This window comes from Pelobates fuscus, chromosome 2 (genome assembly GCF_036172605.1).
Source record: "Pelobates fuscus isolate aPelFus1 chromosome 2, aPelFus1.pri, whole genome shotgun sequence".
In the NCBI taxonomy this organism is placed as follows: Eukaryota; Metazoa; Chordata; class Amphibia; order Anura; family Pelobatidae; genus Pelobates; species Pelobates fuscus.
Window position 1 is genome coordinate 298,285,474 of NC_086318.1, and position 23,824 is coordinate 298,309,297.

The 23,824-nt window shown below is 38.3% G+C and overlaps 1 protein-coding gene across 2 annotated transcripts in view; it reads left to right on the forward strand.

The window, feature by feature from the left end:
- TBC1D32 (TBC1 domain family member 32) overlaps positions 1-23,824 on the forward strand; it is a 333,094-nt gene that overhangs the window by 115,807 nt on the left and 193,463 nt on the right. For both annotated transcript variants that reach the window (XM_063443466.1, XM_063443467.1), the window contains 4 exons: positions 3,231-3,313; positions 17,759-17,897; positions 18,719-18,806; positions 22,869-22,987. In XM_063443466.1, the coding sequence (XP_063299536.1) occupies positions 3,231-3,313; positions 17,759-17,897; positions 18,719-18,806; positions 22,869-22,987 (429 nt within the window). The remainder of the gene's footprint in view (positions 1-3,230; positions 3,314-17,758; positions 17,898-18,718; positions 18,807-22,868; positions 22,988-23,824) is intronic.

Here is a 23,824-nt window from a genome sequence, read left to right on the forward strand (position 1 = left end):
TGATTTATTTTTATTTTCATTCTTGCCTATAATTGCCTATGCATGTGCAGATAGCTTCAACTGAGTAGGCTTTTGTGAATCGTGAATAACGGAATAATTTTTACTAGCAGTTGTATCCCTATAATAACGTTACCAAGCTATCTTATCGCTATGCTAAACGACAGGGGGTACTCGGGCATTAGCTTGTACACGCCCGCTAAGTTTATGCCATATTGTCTCGACTCATTTTCATTTTTATTATTTAACCCTTGCATGTTCACGCTCGCAAACCGTACTACTATATCGAAGCTTAATGTGTATAGCCTCCCTAGCTAGTACTTACCTACCTTAACTCTAGCAACGGACAACTCTTGACGTATTCCCCTTTTTAAAAAGAGTGCATGTCAGACAGGAAAACCCATAAGTTAACCGTTATGTCAATCTACTGTCCACGTTTTATCTTAACAAAACTTAAAATTTGTGCCGTACATTCTTATGCCATGTTTAGATCATTGTATGCTGCCGCTTACGAATGCTATCGTGGCTAAGTAAGCCTGTTGTAATACCTTGCACAACAAAAATAAAGAATTAAAAAAAAAAAAAATTTCCGTGATGTACCTGGAATGACTGTGATTGAAGTCAAAAATGGGAAATAGAAAAGTTGATGAATAGAAAATTCATTTGCCTTTAAGTCATGGATAGAGTTTGTTGTTTTTTTGTTTTTTGTTTTTTCTTACGTTGGACAGCAATACAAAATATGTTTGTCTTCTAGAAGTGTAAATATAGATCCTGAAAACATTAAAGTGGTTCTGTTATTGTCTAGGGAAAAAAAGAAAGTACACTGCTCAATTAATCAAGGGCATTTTATCAGCAGCACTTTGAAAGCTGTAAGGGTGTACTTCGTTTTTCACACATGTCACGTACATTTTGGTTTATTTTTTGTTAAATAAAGCATGACACTGTGTAATAAGTCATGTATTGTTCATTTGAGGTTGTATTTAACCGATTTTAAGACCTGCTAAGGAACATATGGTTGTTATTTGGCCTGCAGTTGTGGGAGGGGCATGGTTCTCTATTTAAGCCCACTACTCACCTCCACCTGTCCTGTTCGTTCCTTAGCTTTGCTTGACCTCACCCTCCTCTCTCTTTTTATACTTTTCTTTACTCCTTACTGGGTGGGTGGGCCCTCTTTATTTACAGGCCTTCTGTTACGTCGCTTCCGGCACACCTCAACTGACTTTTCCTCTTTTATACCTTGCTAGGCCTTCCTACTCTCTCTTCCAGATATAGTTGTTAAATACATTTTGGAACCTCTTTATAAGCTTGTCTGGTAGTGCCACCGGTATTGTGCGGAATAGATACAGCACATGGGGCAATGCCATCATCTTGGTGCTGTGGATCCTGCCCATCCATGACACCTCCAGGCTCTGCCATGAGTCTAATTGGGCTTGCAGTTTGTGGATTACTGGCAGGTGATTTTCCTGTACAAGCTGGGCGTCGGATTTAGTTAGATTGATGCCCAGGTATTTGATGTAAGTGGATCTCCAATCAAATGAGTGAGTCAGTGCTAGTGTTTGTATTGCAGAGGCGGGGAGACCTATGGGCAGTGCCTGGGTTTTTGTCAGGTTATTTTTATAGTAGGACACTTTACCATATTGTTGTAGTAAGTTCATTAAATGAGGGATTGATGTGTGAGGGTCTGTAACATATAGTGATATGTCATCTGCAAATAGTGCAAATAGTGCGATGTCCCTGCTGGGTGGTGAGCCCTCTAATGTTAGGGTGTGTCTTTATGCGATGGATGAGTGGTTCTAGACATAATATAAACAAGATGGGAGAGAGTGGACAGCCTTGGCGGGTGCCATTACTAATGTTGAAAGGGTCTGACAGGAACCCGGAGTTGAACACTCTAGCTGTAGGACTATGATACAGTGCCAGAATACCAGTTAGGGTGGAAGTAGAAAAACCCAGTTTGGCAAGTGTAATTTTCATATATTCCTAGTGTAACCGATCGAACGCCTTTTCGGCGTCAAGCGCTAGAATAACCCTCTTCTGATTGATTTTGTTGGCCCATTATGTTAGGTTGATCAAGTGTCTAGTATTGTCACCTGCTTGTCTGTCAGGAACAAAGCCTGCCTGTTCTACAGACACTAAATCCGTGAGTAAGGGTTTGAGTCTAGTTGCCCATAATGTTGCGTACAGCTTAACATCAGCATTTAACAAGGAGATGGGTCTAAGGTTTCCACAGACAGTGGGTTGTTTGCCTGGCTTATGGAGCGTTACTACGTGGGCTTCCAGCATCTCTTTGGGCATGGTACCGGAGTTTATGTCGTTAAAAAGTAAAGTGAGATATGGTACCAAAGTGGATTTCAGCCGGTGATAATAATAGTTAGACAGCCCGTCTGGTCCTGGAGTTTTATGCTTTGGAATGGATTGAATGGCTTTTGTGACCTCATCTTCCGTGAAAGGTCTGTCTAGAGTCGTACTTTGAGCTAGGGTTAGTCGGGGTAGTGAGGTAACGCCTTCTAAAAAGGATTGTATATTCATGTTGCTTGGTTGGGATGTAGATGTGTTGTCTTTAAGGTTATATAAATTATGGTAGTAATGTGCCATTCATTTACTATGTCTTCTGGGTTATATAGTTTGCCCTTGGAGTGAGAATGGATATACGGGATTTTGGACTGGATGTGCCTGGCCTTGAGTTTGTTTGCTAAGAGTTTGCCTGCTTTATTGCCCTGGGTGTAGTGTGTGAGTTTCAGGGATCTCATCCACCGTTCAGTGGTTAACAAGGACAAAGATTGTAGCGTAACATCATATTTTGAGCAATATTGTCTATATAAATTGTATTACACTATGTTATGTTCTTTTTGTTCTTAGACTACAGCTGGTTCCTCACATGTATTTAGTATATTAGTTTGACTGCTACAAATATAATTTACTAAAGCAGTTTAGAAATTCACACCTCTTTATCCTGCAACTGGGAACCTCTGTCTTAGCACACTGTCGATCTTTGCTATAAGCTAAGCTCTGTATGCTGACAATCAGCATAGAGAAATCATGCAAAGGATAAGATAAATTAAATAGTATTTTTATTTATCCACTTTGTTTGTAATATTTGCCCTGAAAATGTCATGACAAAAAAAGGTTAACATATATTATAGGTACTTTTCAATGTTTTATTAAATGATGTAAATTCCAGAGAAATGTCAGATCATCTTTAATTTTCCCAATGTATTTTCTTTGCTTTCCAGACAATTCTACTCTCTGAGCGCACCCCAACACCTGTGGCTGGAGCAACTTCTCTTTCATCAGGAAGCCAGGAATTCCAGGGGACGTAAGTAATCTTTCTTTAATGTGATGATGCGTTTTTCATGTTTTAGACTTCACATTTGAACTTCAACCAACTAAGAATTTATTTACAATATGAAGATAATACAATAAATATGTTAACAAAAAATACAAAACACCTGTGAAGAAAGTACGTACACACAAACACACGTATTGCAAACATAATTTTCATAAAAACATGATGGCAAACATAACTTTTATAAAACATATGTATGATCATATTTAACAATGTGGTTTGTTGTGCTGTTTGGGTTTATTCCTTAAAATATTTGGGATAGTGTAAGCACCAAAACAACCTTAGCTTAATGGATTGGTTTAGGTATGTATATCATGCCCTTACATTCTTTCTGCTCAAGTATCTGCCACAGGACAACACATGACCTTCACCATGACTAATGACCCTCAATACACCCCCGCCAGAATCTACACAACCTGGTACTGCAGCCACTACCCCTTTTACCCCATCCCTCTCACCCCCCCCCCAACTCCCCCATACCCTCAATCCTAAATGACAAACCCTGAAGTGGAACATGACATACCGCTCTAAACTCCACACGACACCCTAAGCAATGTTGCTACAACAGAGCTGCACAATGCAGATATCCGCTACTGATCAATACATATAGACAAATGATCCCCGCAAATCAAAATGGGCCTAAAATAGGTGACCGCACAACGAAAGTTGCAAATGTTGAATGCCAAATGTTTAAATTGCTACTCGAGACTTCCAACACACGGCCTAAGCTATCGACACCAAAACTACACCTGACACTTGATATTGCCTTTAACATAAGTACTTTAAAATGTATTGAATGCAAGTTGTGCCATGCTAAACAAAACCTTTAATGTTTCTCTCCCCCACCCCCCTGCTTTCCTTCTGTATCCCCATACTATTTGACAAACAATAAAGAATAAGTTACAAAAATAGAGTGAAAATAGAGTGTTTACATGAAAAAGCCTGCAGGGATCAATTTTACTCACACGAACAACCTTATTAAGCTGAAGTTGTTCAGGTGAATATAGTGTCTCTTAAAAAAAAAAAAATTAAATGGCCACAAAATTAAAAAGGTTTTATGTTGCGGTTTTGAAAAGACTGTTTCTGCCATCTCAGCACTGTAAATACAGGTATTTTTGTTAAAATGCACCTGTAAATACACCAGAGCAGTTATTTACAATATAAAGATAATACATTTAACGTGTTGCCATAACCAGAAATACAAAACAGCTCTGCAGAATGTGTACACACACATATTGCAAACAGAGACATTTGTATGATCATGTTGAACAGTGTATTTTTCTGTTTTTTTTTTTGGTTGAGGTTATTACTTAAAATGTTTAAATTACATTGTATTACATTTTGTGACCATTTTTGATAAGTTAACACTTTCCCTATCATTTTTCTTTTTATTAAAAAAAACTTGTGAACATGGGATTGCAAACACCAACACAAACAAAACCATATGAAAGTATTGATAATTATTTCTTAATCATAGGCTACAGCTGAACTTCCAAGTATGTAAATAAAAAGGGTTCAAATAAAATTGAAGAAATTATGCCCATGTTTCCATTGTATTGATGGGTAGCAATTCTAACATTTGTGCTGTTCACCTTAAGAAAATATTTGTTAGGTAAATAAAGGCTGAGATAATAAAATAACTGTATCCAAAAAGCAGGTTTTTTTTAATACCCCCTCCCCATAAATGTTTTAAATAAAATACACCTCCATTCCTGCACTGAGTCTAGGTGCTCCCTGCAGCCTGATCCTCCTCTGCTGATGTCACTCACCCTGGAGAGACGGTGTGGGCTGAGGGGTGTAATTGGGTGGCATGGATGAGGACTGAGACCCTCTGTTGCCATCATGCTGTATCCAATAGGCAGAATTCACATTATCCACCCAACTGGCTGCTGATGCCTTAGTGATGCTTCCAGAGATCGAGTTATACTTCTATTAGCAGTGGGGTTGAACTCTGTATATGCAGTGTTTTTTTTTTTTTTTTTTTTTTTATACAAGATTTTATTTATTTTAAAGAATAGTTAAATGGAAAGGGGAGTTCCTACAGACCTTTTTGACGTTCCCTACATAGGACATATATTTATTTATAACTTACATGTTTTAAAACCATTTTAAAAAGTGTTTAATCCCAAAGTGCATTGAATTATTTTTATGGGTGCTTAGAAATATAGAATATTATGATTGCAGTAAGTGAGCATGGATTTCTTTTACCATTACCTACAGTGCGTCCTTACATGAAAAGAAAAACAAAACAAAAAACAAATACAACTGAAAGAAAGAAAAACTAATTAGCTAACAGATTGCACCTTCAGTACAAACACTGAAAATATTTAGATGTAAATTATAGCATGCCTAGATAAGACAGGAAATTACTTTTCTGGCAGAGCAGAAATGTTGATGTTATAAATATCTAATTTAAACCTGCTTTGAAAATGCTAATAGTAATCATAGCGTTAGAGAAATTATTCCTGTCTTACTTGGCAAACATAACAAGTAGAAGGAAAGCTCGGCATTATGGATTATATACTATACATAAATATGAAATTAATTTTATCTTGACAGCGAAAGTACTCAACAAGCACAAGATTGTTTGTTTACTTGTTGTTGCTGTTTTCTAAGAGATGGAAAAGTTAGCCTAGAGAGATTAAAGTAAAAAGCTTCATCAAGTTGATTAATGTTTTCACAATCTGATGCTGCTGCTGTTACAATTAATTTAACCCTTCTTTACTCAGTCCCAGAGAGTCAGAAGGATTTTATCTTGGAGGGTATTAGACTTTTTTTTTGGTTTGAGGGATCTTACTTTTCACAATTAGTCGGGAATGCAATTGGAACAAATTCACACACAGCTATGATAATTTGTTAATCTCCTTTTGGGAGAAATATTCTATCCAGGGAGATGAAGACTGGAGTGTGAGTTTAGTTCTCTATCACAGGTACATCGATGACATATTTTTTTATTTGGATAGGAGATGAGATTTCCCTTAAAACATGTTTAGAGGTTTTAAATAATAATTAAAGAAATATAATTGTCATGTGTGAACACAGAAAATTTAAGGTGCAGTTTTTAGATCTGGAAATTGTTGTGGAAGATTTTAAAATTAAAATGAAAACAATTTTTTTAAGAAGGTTGATGTCAATAGTTATATTGGCACAGTCAGCTGCTTTTACGCTCCATGGTAGAATATCCCTAAGGATCAGTTTATTAGAATCTTGAGAAATTGTAGTGATTCACACCAATTCGATGTCCAGACTAGTATTTTAAATATTTATTTTAAAGAAAGCATTATGATTCTAGTGTTTTAGGTGAACAATTATTAGATGTAAAATCGCTAAATAGCAATTACATTTTAAAATACAAAATTAACCTAAATGAGGAAGAACAAGGGATGAGGAAGAACAAGGGATGATCTAAATATCCCATTGTGTTAGATTCTAACAGTGATTCTAAGCAGATCAGACATATTTTTTTTATGGGATGTCAAGATACACAAACACAGTTCCACAGTTTCGTATTCGAGGTCACAGGGTGAACAGCAAGGTGTAGTCATATAATCCATTGGGTGACCCTTCTGTAGTGTAGTGCTATCCTTCTTTGTAGTTTTGGTGTTTTTGGGGCTCCCTCGGTAGGGAGTACCTCGAGGGCCTTGCTGTGCTCTGGGAGTTTCTGTGCCAACCACGTGTGTAGCTGTGTATGTTATCTTAGATGTCAAAAATGGGGGTAACTTGGTATAAAGTGAGGTTAAGGGTGGTAATTTGTGGGGGCGGTAAGGTTTGTGTATTGTGTGTCTGTAGGCACGATTCACCCCGTTGTGCTAATGGATTGATGTGCATTAATGCGTTTTCCATTTGTTTGACGTGGCGTGTGTCCGGGTTTTGTGTGGTGTGATAAACTTGTCCATTGTCCCCTTTTGCTGAGCGTGGGGGTGGTCCCATGCGAGGTCGTGCGGCGTGAATTGTTGTCACAGTTATGTTGTGGGCCTTTGGGTTTCTAGTGTGAGATGGCTTGTTTGCAGTTCTTTTAGTTAGGCCCTCGTGGGCTGCGTGTGTGCCTTGTTTGTGTCATTGTATTCAACTTTTGAGGATGAGGAGCTGGGGTGGCAGGGTGTGGTCCTTGAGGTACGGCTGGGTTGGGCAGAGGGGGGCAACCTCTCATGTCATGAGAAGTGGGGTTGGGGGGGCTAGGATGTCGGGGGGGGAGAGAGAAGAGGGAGGAAGAGAGGGAAGGGGGAGAAAAGGGAAAAGGAAGAAAGAAAAAAAAAACAGAGGGGGAGGAGTGGGGGGAGTCAGGGGACCAGGAGGTCTGTGAGGGGAGAAGGGGCGACTCCCGTTCAGGGTACCAAGACGGGTCCATGTCAAGGCAGTATTGGGAATTCGAATAGCCAGGGATCCCAAAGCTTATTATCGTGTTTCAGACATATTTTTTAAAAAGCTTTTGCACATCCTAAAAACTGACAGTGATTTGAATAGGTAAGAAGCCAAATGTTAATTTCAGTGGTGTCAAAAACATAAAGAGTAATCTGGTAAGGAGTTTTATCAAGTTGAATCTTAATATTAGTCACGATAACTTTTTAAAACAAAAATCAGGGTTTTATCCATGTAAAAGGTGTGCAGTGTGCTCAGATTCTGGTGCTTGCTTACAAGTCCCTACATAATGCTGCTCTAACCTACCTATCTTCCCTAATACACAAATATGTCCCGAGGCCCCTGTGCTCTGCCGAAGACCTACGGCTCTGCTCTGTCCATGCTCCCACATCTGATGCTCACCTCCAAGACTTCTCCAGGGCTGCACCTTTTCTGTGGACTTCCCTTCTCAGTTAGACTTTCACCCAGTCTCCACTCCTTCACAAAATAATTTAACCCCTTAGTGACCAGACCGTTTTTCAATTTTCTTACCATTAAGGACCAGGGCACTTTTTAAATTTCTGCGGTGTTTGTGTTTAGCTGTCATTTTCCTCTTGCTTATTTACTGTACCCACACATATTATATACCGTTTTTCTCGCCATTAAAAGGTCTTTCTAAAGATACCATTATTTTCATCATATCATATAATATACTATAAAAAAATTATTAAAAAATGTAAAAAAACACTTTTTCGAACTTTGACCCCCAAAATCTGTTACACATCTATAAGCGCCAAAAAACACCATGCTAAATAGTTTTTACATTTTGTCTTGAGTTTAGAAATACCCAATGTGAACATGTTCTTATTTTTTTTTTTATTTTTTTATTTTTTTTTTTTAAGTTATAGGACTATAAGTACAAGTAGCACTTTGCTATTTCCAAACCATTTTTTTCAAAATTAACACAAGTTAAATTGTCACACTGGTATCTGTCAGGAATCCCTAAATAATCCTTCACATGTATATAATTTTTAAAAGAAGACAACCTAAGGTATTAAACTTGGGGTATTTTGACTCTTTCCGTGCTCTTTTCATGCAACCATTTTACCATCACTCTATGTCAAATAAAAAAAAAAAAATAATAATCATTGGTGAATTTTTTTTGACACACATAGCAATTTAAGAATACATGTACTGAGAACTTTAAGGGTTACTGCCAAAGAACACCCCAATATGTCTTAAGCAATATCTCCTGAGTACAGCGATACCCCCATGTATAGGTGTGTTGGGTTCTCTGGGGGCTAAAATAACTGATTTGGAGGGTGCGCATCCCCGTTTTCCAACTTGGAATTTTCACAGCTGGTCATCGTGCACCCATGTCCTATTTGGGACATTTTTGAAGCTGGCCAATGTGAAATAATGTGAATGTGAAATAACCTCATCACGGCATACCATTTTCAAATGCAGACAACCCAGGGTATTCCAAATGGGGTATTTTCCAGTCTTTTGGAGTAGCCACTTAGTCAAAAACGCTAGACAAAGTTAGCATTTTTATTTGTTTTTTGCATTTTTTTACACAAAAACTGCACTTTTACTGGTGATTTCATCGTCGTGATAAGTTTTACTGTTGTAAACACTCATATTTGTGTTCAGTGAAATCTCCCGAGTATAACAATTTCCACTTAATGAAGTAACTGATAAAATAAGTGTTTATGTAATTTTAAACCGAAATCTCTCGAAAAATCCAATTCTGTATCTAATAATATATTTTTATTCCACAACCACACACAACCATGCATATAGAAGGTGCCCCATTAAATTAATTCTATAACGCTTCTGTGTTAACTTAAAAATGTACATATGATCCACTATCATAAACATTTTCCCATTACAGCTACTTGAAATAAATACTTTACCCACTTAAAAAGTCCTCCCCCAATGGTAACACTCTCACATTTACTAAAGCAAATCCCATTTTTAATGACTCTTTGTTCACCACTCCACAATCTGCAGCCAAACATAAGGAAGACTATAATTCTGTATCCTTTCTATCTTGATTATGGCCAATATTTCATATCCTCAATGGCGTTAAAATATACATTTGACTGTTAAAATTGGTTATGTCCTGGGCAATTAATGTCCTGGAGAACTTAAAACTGAACTAATCTTTCCATCCTCAAATACTGTTCATCCACCTATCTTCCTCCATGTCTCTGCAATTACGGGGATCGCGGGGTTAATGGTGCTCCGGTCTGCCTCTGTATTAGGGCTGCTCCAGCAGCAGTGCTTGCTCTGACAGGCTGTCAGAGCGAGCACATGTGCTCCTTATACTTACCTTCCGTCTCCCTGCACTTCCGGGTTTTGTGTGAAGTACAGGGAGACGGATCAGTGATGAGCCTACTCCCTGTGTAAAAAATAAAATAAAGTTTTAATAAAATCCCACCCCCCTTTACCCATTTGAATTAAAAATGAACCCTTTCCCTGCCAATTGACCACTGACTACAGTGATCAGTTGGCAGGGATTACATTTTACTGTCATCTGATTTTTTTTTTTTTTTTTGTAACCCCTGAGGGTTAATTATTTATTTATTTATTTTTTTATTTTTATATCCCTCAGGGGTTACATTTATTTTATTAGTTAATTTAAATATTTTAAAGTTATATATTTAGCTAGCTGGGGTGAGGAATTGGGGGATTTGGTGTTAGGCTAACTAGGTGTTAACGTTAAAAAACATTTTAAAATAAGCTTTAGAAAGTAAAAAAAAGTAAAAAAAAAAAATCCCACCCCCTTTACCCAGTCCAAATAAAAATTAACCTCTTCCCTGCCTGTCGATCACTGCCTACAGTGATCAAAATACAGATCACAGTATTATACTGTGATCTATTTTTTTTTAACCCCTTAGGATTCACTTTTATTTATTTATTTAACCCTCGGGAGTTCAATTTATTAATTAATGGGGTGGATGGGAGTTATGGGGAATTGGGGAATTTACCGTTAGTGCTGCTTACTGCTAGTTAGGGGTTAATGGTAAAAAAAAAAAGCTTATAAAAATGTGAAATCTGTAAAAAAATAAAAATAAAAAAAAGTTTTAAGAAAGTTTAGGAAAGTTTAAAAAAAATTAATAAGCAAAGAAAGTTTAAAAACTAAAGTTAAAAAGTTTTAAAAAGTAAAAAAAAATACATTTAAAAATGCTTATTACCACTACACCTGGAACCAAACTAGCGAAAAAATTATCCCACGCTAAGGTTCAAAATACGCCTTTTGAATTACCCCAGGGTGTATTCTTTAATAAATAGTATGTGTTTGGGGGGGGGAGCCAACGGCGTTCAGGAGCAGACGCCATTTCACCCAGCTCCTCGATCATCGGCCGAGAAATCGCCAATAATCGGCGTAACACCAAACAGTCAGAGCCGGAACATCGATCCTTGCATTGGGGTCCACACACCGGACCCGTAGATCCGGCGCAAAGTGCCTCGGGCCTACCGAGCGGGACTCCCGCGGCAGCCACGTATCACCTCCTGGGACGGTGACTACTAGGACATAGGACCCACAAGCAGCCGATGTGCCCTGGGACATACCCGAACCCCCGGTGGGCCGCAAATCACAAAAACCGTCTCAGGCCACGACTGCCTCAAACCACGATATCAGCCAGATGCTGGCCTCGACGCCCCGCACGCGTGAGCCTTCGTCCCCCCTGGCGGGAAACTACAACTGATCCAGAGGTAGACAAAGTACCGGGGAAAGGAACACAGGCTACACCTGAAACAGAACCACCTGTGACAAAACGGGACATCCATGATCTCCTGGCACACTTCCAGGACATGTTCTTTGTAGAACTCAACCTGGTTAAAGCAGAGATGCAAGCCATGATGGAACGCCTCCGAGTATCTGAGGAGGACTCTGCTGACATAAAGCGAGACATGGCCACCCAAGGGGAATCCATAAAGCAGCTACAAATCTCCCACTCCCAAATAGCAGCCAGAATGGATGCATTGGAAGATAAAAGCAGACAAAACAACATCAAGATAAGAGTAGAGGACACCGTACCAGCAGAGGAACTACTTCACCTCATCAGGCGACTCATCGCAGCCATCCTCCCAACCAAGCACGCTAAACAGTTTGCCTATGACGGACTATACCGCATCGCAACACCCTTGCAAATGCCAAACTCCCAGCCTAGGGATGTTATACTCCACTGTCGATCCTTTGCGGATAAGCAACAACTACTGCAGGCACTGCGGGGGGAAAACCCCATTCCAATTCGAGACTCACTCACTCACATTCTATCAGAATCTAAGTAAAGCCACACTCCTGTGGCGGAAAACAATGCGCCCCATCACGCAGCCCCTGCAAATGGCTGGCCTTCCTTATAGATGGACTAACTCAAGAGCACTGCTGTGCACCAAAGAGGGAAAAACCTTCAAAGCTACCAACCCTTCCCAGGGCCCGCAATTCCTACAAGACCTAGGCCTGCCTGTGCCGGACCCGGCGACACTACCCCAAAGAGTATGGGACGTTGACAACACACCTCCTTTTATTCCCGGAGGGGAACGGGACACTGTCTTTTGAATAAGGACTCGACTGTATAAGGTTTCAAGTTTAAGAAAACCTCAATGTTTCAAACTGTTACACCATTTGCCAATACGTATATCAACGCATTTAGAATTAACCCCATAGTTTAATGTTTTATTGTAATACACGCTGACCGCTTTTACATTGCAATATTCATATGCTCCTGACGCTACCATACAAACGACCTCAGCGGCCCAATCATTCGTTCAGCCACTACACACACTCACCCCTATGGGACGTCTGATACCGACACATGCTTATCCTCCCCCATATACCACCCAGCGACGCAAGGGAACAAAGGCACACACAACATACCTGGGCCAGAACCCCACAAGCTCGACTAGCAAACAGACCACCAAACCCTCAGAAGAAACACGACTAATGTACCACACTAACACGCTCTAGCCCAATCCTCCACTCCCAGTAAACATAGCTACCTGTGTCATTCAAAGAACAACCCACTTACCTTACGACAGGACAGCTCCTTTCGTAATGGCTGGTATATAAACATATTGGGCACTACACCACAGGTTCCCTACATGCCAACGTTTACAACTGATACCTCATGTTTTTTGCTCTTTTTCTTAGTTACTCATGTTTGTTCTTATGCTTTGTTGCCTTTGTGATACTCATGACCCAGTGGCACCACTCCCAGGCACACTGACACAGCCAGTATACCATCAATGTGTGCAGCTTGTAGCATATAGAGCTTGACCACCTATCTCCTATAGGACCATACTCCATGTTTTAATTCCTGAACGTTTAGGACACATCCCAAGCTGCACTAGAAATGTAGAAACTTATGCCTATACACTATGTCAATGTCTTCAAAAATTGACCAAGCTTGTTTATCATCTGCTAGTGCTACTAATATTTATCCTGTATTTTCTCTGGTCTTAAGCGCAGACCTATGATCCAGCCTGTTTATTAAACCCATAAAAATGTGCAGCTCTTAACTTGCCATGACACTGTATTAACCTGTGATCTTGTATTGCGCTTGCCAATGCTGTTGTGGAGTCGCAAGCTTATATGTCATAACATGCACTAATAAAATAAAGAATTAAAAAAAAATAGTATGTGTTTGTAGGGAAGTTTCAATAACCAACCATCTAAACTACTCCGAAATGGAACATGGACACAGGACACAGCGTAACATGGACACAGCATGGCCACTTCAACATCCACATATACCTGGCAAAGGTACATACGGGGGTATTGCTTTACTCAGACGACATAGCTGAGCAACATATGTAGTATTATACAGTTGTAGCACACATAAGGTTTGCAAAATATACTGTGCAAACTCACTTTGTGTGTCAAAAAGGCAAAAAGAAATGCTTATTACCACTACACTTGGTACAAGCTAGCGGAAAAATGATACCACGCTAAGGTTCAAAATATGCCTTTTGAAATACCCTGGGATGTCTTCTTTAAGAAATGGTATGGCTTTATGGGGTATTTGGATTATATAGCCTGGTAAAATATTTTAAAATGGGACATGGGCACAGCGCAAACATTTAAAGTTTGAAAAAAAACTGGAATGGCTACATATGTAGTATTATACAGTCGTAGCACACATAAGGTTTGCAAAATATACTGTGCAAACTCACTTTGTGTGTAAAAAACGCAAAAATAAACGCTTATCACCACTACACTTGGTACAAGATAGCGGAAAAATGATCCCACGCTAAGGTTCAAAATATGCCTTTTGAAATACCCTGGGATGTGTTCTTTAAAGGGACACTCCAGGCACCCAGACCACTTCTGCTCATTGGAGTGGTCTGGGTGCCAACTCCCACTACCCTTAACCCTGCAAGTGTAATTGTTGCAGTTTTTCATAAACTGCAATAATTACATTGCAGGGTTAACTCCACCTCTAGTGGCTGTCTACTAGACAGCCACTAGAGGTCACTTCCTAGTTTCTAGCACAGGTTTCCTGTGCTAGAGCGTCGCTGGACGTCCTCACGCTGTGTGAGGACCTCCAGCGTCGCTCAAAACCCCATAGGAAAGCATTGAAATGATTTTTCAATGCGTTCCTATGGGGAGATGTAATGCGCATGCCCACCGGCCCACCGGCCGACGTAATCACAAGGAGGAGCGTCGCGGAGGCGGAGACAACGGCGAGGGACATCGCCGCTGTCCCAGGTAAGTCACTGAAGGGGTTTTCACCCCTTCAGTAACCGGGGATTGGGGGGTGGGAGGGAGAGGGACCCTCCAGTGCCAGAAAAACGGATCGTTTTTCTGGCACTGGAGTTTCCCTTTAAGAAATGGTATGGCTTTATGGTGTAGTTGTAATATGTAGCCTGCTTAAGTGTTCCAAAGTGGAACACTGACGCATTAAAACCCTCCATGAAAATTCACACTTAAAAACCTGAACTTGTCACGTCTCTTTTACAGCACTGTAACTTCACAAAATAGTGTCTAGGTCATTGGGCATATTGTTTACTCAGAAGACTTAGCTGAGCATAATCTGGGGGGTTTGAACTTAGTGGCACATATGAAATATGCAAAATGTAATCTGTATGTAAAAAATGCCCCAAATTATTTTTTACCACATACTTTGGCATATATTGGTGAAAAAATGGGGGCGATACCCTGGAGTGTCTACTTTTACAAATGGTAGGCCTTTGTGTTTTTGTTTTTTTTGAACAGTCAAACTGCTATAATACCCCAAATTGAAGCATAAGCCTATTACATCCGTGTCTCAAAATTCTACTGTAAATACTGAAAAGGACAGGTCTCCTATATGGTACTGTAGCTTCACGAAAAAGTGCCAAAGACATACAATGGGGGTATTGTACTCAGCAGATGTAGCTGAACACAAAATAAAGCTTTGTACAGGAATAGCACACACCAACTTTACAAAATACACATGAGAAGTTCTTTGTTATAAGTTTGTGTTCCAAAATCCAAAAAAAACAACACAATTTTACTCCAATATTTAGCAGAAATTGGCAGTGAAATTGCTATGTAGAAAGTGTCAAAACAACCGTAGGACAATAGCCAGTGATGTCTACTGTATATAAATATATACTTTTGTGTGGCAATTTTGTTTTATTTTATGGCTACTAAGCTTACAAGACAAACATACCAAATTCTAAAATCGCTCCACATTAAAAGTTTTTTACTCCTTGTGCTTTGTGACCTGTAACTACCAAAAAAAACGTAAAATCCCCGACTCATTATATATTTTGTAAATCAGAACAACTAAATTAATTTATTTTCAATTACTTTCTTTAACCTGCACTAATTATTCACACATTATTATTGCAAAAACTGTAAAAAAAAAACACAAAATGTTCTTTTTATTTTTTGCATTTTTCTGTATTTTTTTTAATAATAAATATCTAAATATATATATATATATATATATATATATATATATATGTGTGTGTTACATCAAATTAAAGCACTTTCTGTCCTTTAAAAAACAGTATAAAATATGTGTTGGTGCAATAAACGAGAGAGATGCAAAGTGCAGTTGAAAGAAAATGCAAAAATTGCTTGTCATTAAGCGTAAGACAAGCTTCTGAAGCTGTGTCTTTAAGGGGTTAAACTAACACTAACCTATACAGCCATCAATAGTTTTACTCTTCACTATGTTTCCTCTTTACTAAACAAATACACATCATCTTGTTCCCTTTGCCTTACAAGGAACCTTTTCCTGTCATCTCCTTGTTCACACACTGCTAACAATCATGTGCAGGATTTTAAAGGTCTGTCCTATTCCTATGGAATTCCTACCTAATATTATCAGATACTCCCCTAGCCTCCAGTCTTTTAAGAAGTCAAAAAACTGATCTTCAGCCTACTATCTTTCAGGTTGACACTTCTCTCATTACAACCCTGAACGCAGCTCACTTTCTACTTCAACTGTAAATTATTTAGCACACCACTTTTTACTAGCTTATTTTGACATAGGCATCTTATTCATCAATCCCTCCTCCCTTCTGACATGCTGATCTTCTTTTTGTGTTTCCTTACCCCTTTCTTGTAGATTGTCAGCTTGTTTGAGCAATGCTTTCTTCACCTTGTCTCTGTTAATATTCTGTATGTCAATTACTTGTCAAATATACTGATTCTATAATCGTAGAGCGCTGAAGAATATGTTGGCACTCTATAAATGTTCATGATGATAATAAAAAAACACACTATATTGGCTATTGTAAACCTTTAACAAAATGTATTTGATCCTGTTCTGGACATGTTACAAAAATACAGTACCTTTAAAGTAAAAAAAAAGCATTGTTTTCTTTTAAAATTTAAAGGGTAGTATAATGTGTTTTTTATGTAATTGAAAGAAAAAAAAAACACTTATAAATTGACTTAAAAATTAAAATAGATGGGTAATAAAATCAATGAAATATAAGTATAAAGCTGTCTGGGTAAAAATACAATGACCTCATATAATACTGTATCCAATTTTAATCATTGCTCTCAAAGAGATATTGCTGAATTGGTGCATTGTGATTGGCTGTAAGCAAAATTAACTAACCACAAAGCATGCAAGGTCTGGTTGGAAAAAATATTGCAACTGAATACAGTAATACTGTAATATACATTACCTTCTTGATAAGAGTGCTAGTAATCATTCAAATGTACCTCTGCTAAGAATGCGAGATTCCTAAGGTTCTGCTTAGTGATTGTCTGTAATTAAATCCAGCCAATCACATAATGCAGAAAGGTCAGATTGATGTATTAGTGGCATATTATTTTATCATATTATTATGTAAATTATATATTATGTAAATAAGTATACATTTACCTTGTTTTATTATTTGAGAGGCTTAGTTTACCGGTAGTCAAGGCTTACGTGTGAACTGATACTAAATGTAATCAAACTGATGTTGTAATCACTGAAATATCTTGTTAGGCCTAATTTTGCGTGTCACTTATTTTAAGTTTAGGTTTCGCTGGGACCAGAAGTGACTTTGTCATGTGTAATATGACATTTACTTTCTAATTTGAATATATCTTAATCTAGATGTTGTGTTGGCCTAATGTCTAGCATATGTTTACATTTAATTACCATTAATTTGCTTGATGCCTTATAGTTTCCTCAAGTTTATCACTTTACAAGAGACTCTTGTAAAGCGATAAACTGAACTAGGAATTGTCAAGACCTGAACAGATGATTGCAAACTTTTAGGTCAAAATAAGTGAAAGGCAAAATTTCACACTTCCACTTTTTCTTCAGATTTGCTGTTTGAGTTTGCAATTCCCTGACAAACTCTAATTTTTGATGTTTGTGTTTTATTATACCTCTCTTTTCTTGTGAGTTCTCTTCTGATACAGAGTTTGGATAGCTAAACGTCTACCCACTGCTCTTCGATATATTAAAAGACATAATATGTGTTGTTTCTTATACCTTTATCTTCACAGTCTGTTTGGCTACTTGCCTGTAAAAGAAGGAATTATATTATATATTCATTGCTACTACTTAAATATTATCTTCTTACAGTGTCAATAATAAATATCTATTGTATCTGATTACATTATATTAGAATGGCATGGGAAGAATCCTTACTGGACAACCTATTAAATTTTGCTGCTACTCCCAAAGGACTTCTTCTCCTTCAGCAGACTGGGGCTATAAATGAGTGTGTGACATATATGTTCAGTCGATTTACAAAGAAACTACAGGTAGGCATTGTCTGGAACACTAATTTTAAAATAAGGTTTGTCAGTGGTTGGGTTACTGATCACACATAGAAGGGACACTGCTCCAATGAATGGGGAGTTATATAGTCAGTTATGTGCTGATACATAAATAGCGCATTGGTGGAAAGTCGACAAACTGCATACTGGGCCTAATATATTGGCATACTCTATATTATGTTTTTTACTTAGCTAAGGAATTTACTGTGATAGGTTTAGAAATTCGAAAGTGTACCTATATGAGTAAAAGCCCAAGTCTGGATCTAACACATTCCAATGTATTTCTCTTAACTGTCAATAAATGAATGCTTCATAAAGCAGCATGTATGAAAACCACAATATTTATTATGTTTAATGTGTGCTTTTTGCTTTCTGTAGTTTAGCATTGCTTTCTGTAGTTTGGCATTTGCAACCAAAATACAAAATGTAATCTAGACTAGACAAATTTGGAAAATAACTGCCCCTCTCTTTTCACCTAAATGTAGAAATTGCATAGTCTACTACTTTTACAGCATTTCTTTATTAAATAAATCCCTTTGTCAATATGCTTGGCAAATCACATGAAGTATCACTACACACATTCATTGTCCAAAATGGTTTCTAATCAGCAGGTGCTGCTCTGGGTTTTATTTATGCTCTTCTCATAGAATCAACCCATGAAGCATGATCCTTAATCTGTGACATTTACAAATGTATTTTAATATGGATTTTGGTGTCGTTTCAATTAAGTGGGGATGAATTAGCATTTGTTATTGTAATTTTACAGTTTGCATCTAAAGAGCTTTGTGTAATTGTTTTTCTTGCAGGTGAGCAGATGTGAAAAATTTGGTTATGGTACTATGGTTACACAAGTAGCAGCAACAGCTCCTGGAGCATCAGCTTTACAAAAATCAGGTAAATCTCAATGCGTGTGCTAATCTGATTCCCTCATTGCAAGAATATTTCCTTTGATTAGAAAAAAAATCATTGTTAACCCCTTAAGGACACATGACATGTGTGACATGTCATGATTCCCTTTTGTTCCAGAAGTTTGGTCCTTAAGGGGTTAAGGTTTCTTTTGCTCCTAAACAAGAGGCAAGAATCATACATTTGTATCTTCTTATTTTTTTTATTCTCTGTAACCTCTTCCCACCCTAATGGTAATAATCCAATAACAACATCAGTAGCACTACATATAACCTGTAAACAAGATAAATACAAAATATGCATACTGTGTGTTCTGGGGAAATAATACCATCCTAATATTCTGGATGCATTACAATAAACCAAGAGACCAAAAGTTAAAGGGTTTATCCCAATGACGACCAATCCCTGAGGGAATGGATCATGTCAACTTTCAGTTCCTACATAATAGAGCCCCAATCTTCGCCAAAGATGTTTGTACAACTAGGGGACTGATGCCGGTCCAGGAGATAGTACCGGAGGCATTTTTCTCCGCTCGAGAACTTAAGATTTTTACAACTATCCCACTTTTTTAATACGATCAAGTCGTTCAAAGGTTACAAGAGACCCTTTACACAGTTTGAGGTCTTCTGTGTGACAAGAAACTTTAACCAATTGCTTCTTGTGGGATCCAGGCTACTCCCTTAGCCTTCCATTGTGTGGTGTCGTCTGTCAGGGGGAGCTCATGCCTGATTCGTGGGAGCTTTTGTGCATTGAGCGGCCGTACCTTTCCTTCCTCCGTTGGCGGCAGTCCATGCCGTTTGGTGCGGGCTATCTCAGGGCCCTGAGTCACTTGCCTGTCGCAACGATTTCCTGAGTGCGTGTGCGGGCAGGTGAGACTTTGGAGGTCGAGTGCCAGGCAGTCGCCGCATGTGGGAGTAGTTTCTCTGCCAACAAGGTTTCTGTTGTTTCTGCTGCTGTCTTGCTCCTCTACACATATAAGTGTTGAGTACGGGCCGCCCCCCGTGTGGCTCGTGTCCCTGATGGGCCATTGGGTTGATAATTTGTGTCTCTGTTAACTGTTATGCCCAGGCGGGGCCCCCCCGGTCGCACCTCAAACTTCCGCCGTGTGGGGGACAGGTCTGCAGCTGGCTTTTGTGCCGTTAGTGTTCTAGCTGCAATGCTTGCCCGTGATATTGCTGGTGGTTGGCGCCTGTTCTCCAGGCGTTCCCAAAACTGCCTGCATATGGCATTGAATCTCGCCTGGAAGGCCCCTGCCCAGTCACTGGGTGTTAGCTGCTCTGTGTGGGGAGTAGAGCCGTCAGCTATTTTGGTCCGGCCTAGTGACTCCCTTCCGTCAGATTTGCGCCCCGGAGCTCTTTGTCGGTGAGTGTTCACTTTCTTTAAGTGGACCAGGATGATCCCCGCCGGTCCAAGGGGGGACAAGGGCTCCTGTGCAGAGACTCGGGCTGTCTGGCCCACGGGAAAGCGTCCGCCTCTCCCGTGCCCATGCTTATAGGCCTCAGATTCTTGCTGGGTGAGTATTGCGTGTAGTGCCGCTTGTGTGGTATCATCCTGTGCAGCTTTTCATCCCCTCCTTTGGTAGCCTTTCCGTGTTGAAAATTGCAGTTTGGGCAGTGAAAATCTGCTTTAAGCGCTATATGCAGTAGGAGCTGCTGAGGTTTACTTCCTCTCAGCTCTGCGGTCAGGCCCCGCCCCTGTGCAAGGATATTTTAATATATATTTCCATATTATTTTTTATATATTATGAGAATGTTAATGATTACCTAGGAGATAAGTGTCTGCTGTCTCTCCGTGCTGTTTATTTTTATAAATGTATGGTTGCCCTGATGGATATTTGCTGTTATTATCATATCTTAAATGGGATTAATGAGATCTAGCAGCATAGTATGATGCCAATCAATATGGTAGTATATGACAGTTGTATCTCATGATTGTATGTAGCAATCACGTTGTCCATGTTGATACACGGTAGTGATATAATTTTGTATTTTTGTACTTCTTAGTTATTGTATTACAATAATATAGATCTATTTGGTTTTACATGACTGGCCAGCCTGCATGAAAAGATGCGATGCACCTGGTATGTAATGGGGTTTCTGTTTGTTTAGAATTTCTCAGAATTTTTGTTCTATCTTTAAGGCATGTTTGTTGATATGCTCGTTTTACCACCCTGTTGGAATAGCCTAGAGCTTTAAATCTAGAACGTAAGTCTGTACATTCTTGTTGGAAACTTTGATTGTCTGAGCAGTTTCTTCGAGCTCGTAAATATTGTCCATACAGAATAGAAGATTTCAATTGGTACGAGTGGTGACTGGTCCAATGTAGTAGGCTGTTTGTGGAAGTAGATTTCCTGAAAAGTTGGGTGTGAATTGTGCCATCTTCTTCTAGTAAAATCTTAAGATCAAAGAAAATCATATTTTTTTTTTTAAACAATTACATGGGTCAATTTCATGTTGATGTCATTCTCATTTAGATGTTCAACCAGTTGTTCAAATTTGATAATCAAGCCTGTCCGTAGAATCAAGATATCGTCTATGTAGCAATACTATTTGTGGATGAATCCTTGATATGAGGTCGAAGATGGAACCTCTACTATGAATTTTTCTCATCAACCTAAGAACAGGTTGGGGTAGCTAGGGGCACATGCTGCCCCCATAGCTGTTTCAGTTAGCTGTAGATAAAACTTATTGTCAAAAAGGAAGTAATTGTGTGTTAAGATTAATTCTACAAGGTTCAAAATAAACAGTTTTTGATGTTCATTATACGATGATTGACTGAGAAAGTGATTGCAAGCTTCTAATCCTCTATGGTGTGGGATGTTACTATAGAGTGATACCTTTTCTAGGCATGCTAGAAGTGTATAGGGAGGAGTCTGACTGTTTTCTAACGCTCTGAGAGTCTCTTGTGTGTCTTGGAGGTACGAAGGAAGTTTCTTTACCATAGGATGTAAAATCTTTTCAATGAATCTACTCTGTCTTTCTGTGAGGCTATTATTCCCTGAAACGATAGGTCTGCCTGGGAGGGTCATTGAGGTTTTTGTGTACTTTAGGCAGACAGTAGAATGTCGCTATTGTTGGATTATGATGGGGTAGCATAAATTGTAGTTCTTGATGTGAAATGATTTTCTGGTTGTTCGCATTTGTGAGAAGTACTGATACTGATGGTTCCCTTCAAGGGAAACTGATACAATGGTATACTTTGTGCAACTTTGTGTCTCTTAGGATTGCCAGTTTCAGTTTTTCTGGCATCTCTAAATCTACATTATAAATGTCTTACACTTGGGCGCATGCTGTAATCCCAGAAACAATTAATAGACTAATAATCCAATTCATCATACATATATCTTTTATTGGATAATTTTATATTAGTCCTTTTCCTTTAATCCCTTAAGGACCAAACTTCTGGAATAAAAGGGAATCATGACATGTTACACATGTCATGTGTCCTTAAGGGGTTAAGGGGTTAATGATATATTTTTCATTTTCTTCATACATTAGTTTTTTTTGTTTTTTGGTCTATACTATTATAGGAACTATTACAATTTTTTTGCCCCTGGTTCCCATCTCTTCCTGTGCTCTTCTTCCTTTGTTGTCCCCCTATACATTTTAAATGTTCTATTTGTTTTAATACTACTTATTTTACCATACCATTCCTTAACTGTGGAGGGTTTTGTCTGTTTCCAATACAGTGGAATAAGTTATTTTCCTGCATTTATTAATGAAATTCCCAAAGATATTGTAGCACTATGGACTTCTTTATATGCCACAATAAGACCAACTCCAGCTTTAATTGAAAAATGGGATCCAGTACCCGCTTTAATATATTTTCCACCTTTTTCCAAAAAAGCTTGGATTTTCGGGCATAGCCACCATAAATGTAGCAGATCTCCTGTGGCATTTAAGCACTGCCAGCATTTTTTTTTTTTTTTTACTGTAAACTATGTTTTCCATGTAGTCTCACTCAATCTATACTCAGTCTTGGCTCTCTTTGTCTCTTTCCTTGTCTGCTATTTTTCACCTATGTATTTCAAATCCCTCTATTTTCTTGTAGGCTTTATCCAAGCTCTTGTCACTGATTTGTGGGCTGTTTTGGAATGTGGAAGAGATGATGTGAGAGTTATTCATCCAAAACCTACTCCAGTAGACCCCATAGATAGAAGTTGTCAAAAGGTGTGTATACATTTCTTTAAATATACTGTAAACAAATTGCACAAACTGTTCTCTTGCTTATGAATTTACTTTATTATTTTTGAATTGTACACTAAATTATTATTTAGTGTTGTTGTTCCTTATACATTGTTCAGCTGTTAATATTGTGTCAGATCAATTAATTTCAAACCTGCACAATACAAATTAGTTTGCAAATAGGGTAGCTGTATTTTTCTGTTGCTTTCATATTTCTTATTACGATTTACTTAGAGTGTGATTTCCCTTCGCACCTTTCATATGTAATTACACTTTCTCTGTGGAATAAGACAGTATATTACCTAAACTTGTTATAAACTATATTTGTAGAAATGAGATTCACACAAAGATTCATTTGAATTCCTTTTATTCATTTTATTTATTTATTTGCAAAAAAAAAATATCCTTTTTAGAAAGGAATCATTTATCTGAGGTTCATCCACTTTCTTTTAAATATGCAACAATTGGGCACAATATCCCCTACTCTCTCTCTCTGGTATTGGCCATTTAACTTTACCAACCTGATTTTGCTGCACTTGTGGGCACAAAAATGTGACATCATATGAGATTGTCCTCAATCTGTACAGCGACTAACATAAAGTAAAGATACAAATAGTTGCTTCTTCATCTTCAGTCTCCAGAATTTCCAAGTGGCAGTGTTTTCATTAATACACGTTTTCACTATTATATAACTTTTGTCTGCCTCTAATGTGTTTATAACTATGTGTCTGTTTCTCTGTACAGAGATATAGAGAAATACATACAATTCAGGAATGTTGTGGGGTATGTACACAGATATTTTGAAATAGCTAGATAAAGGGG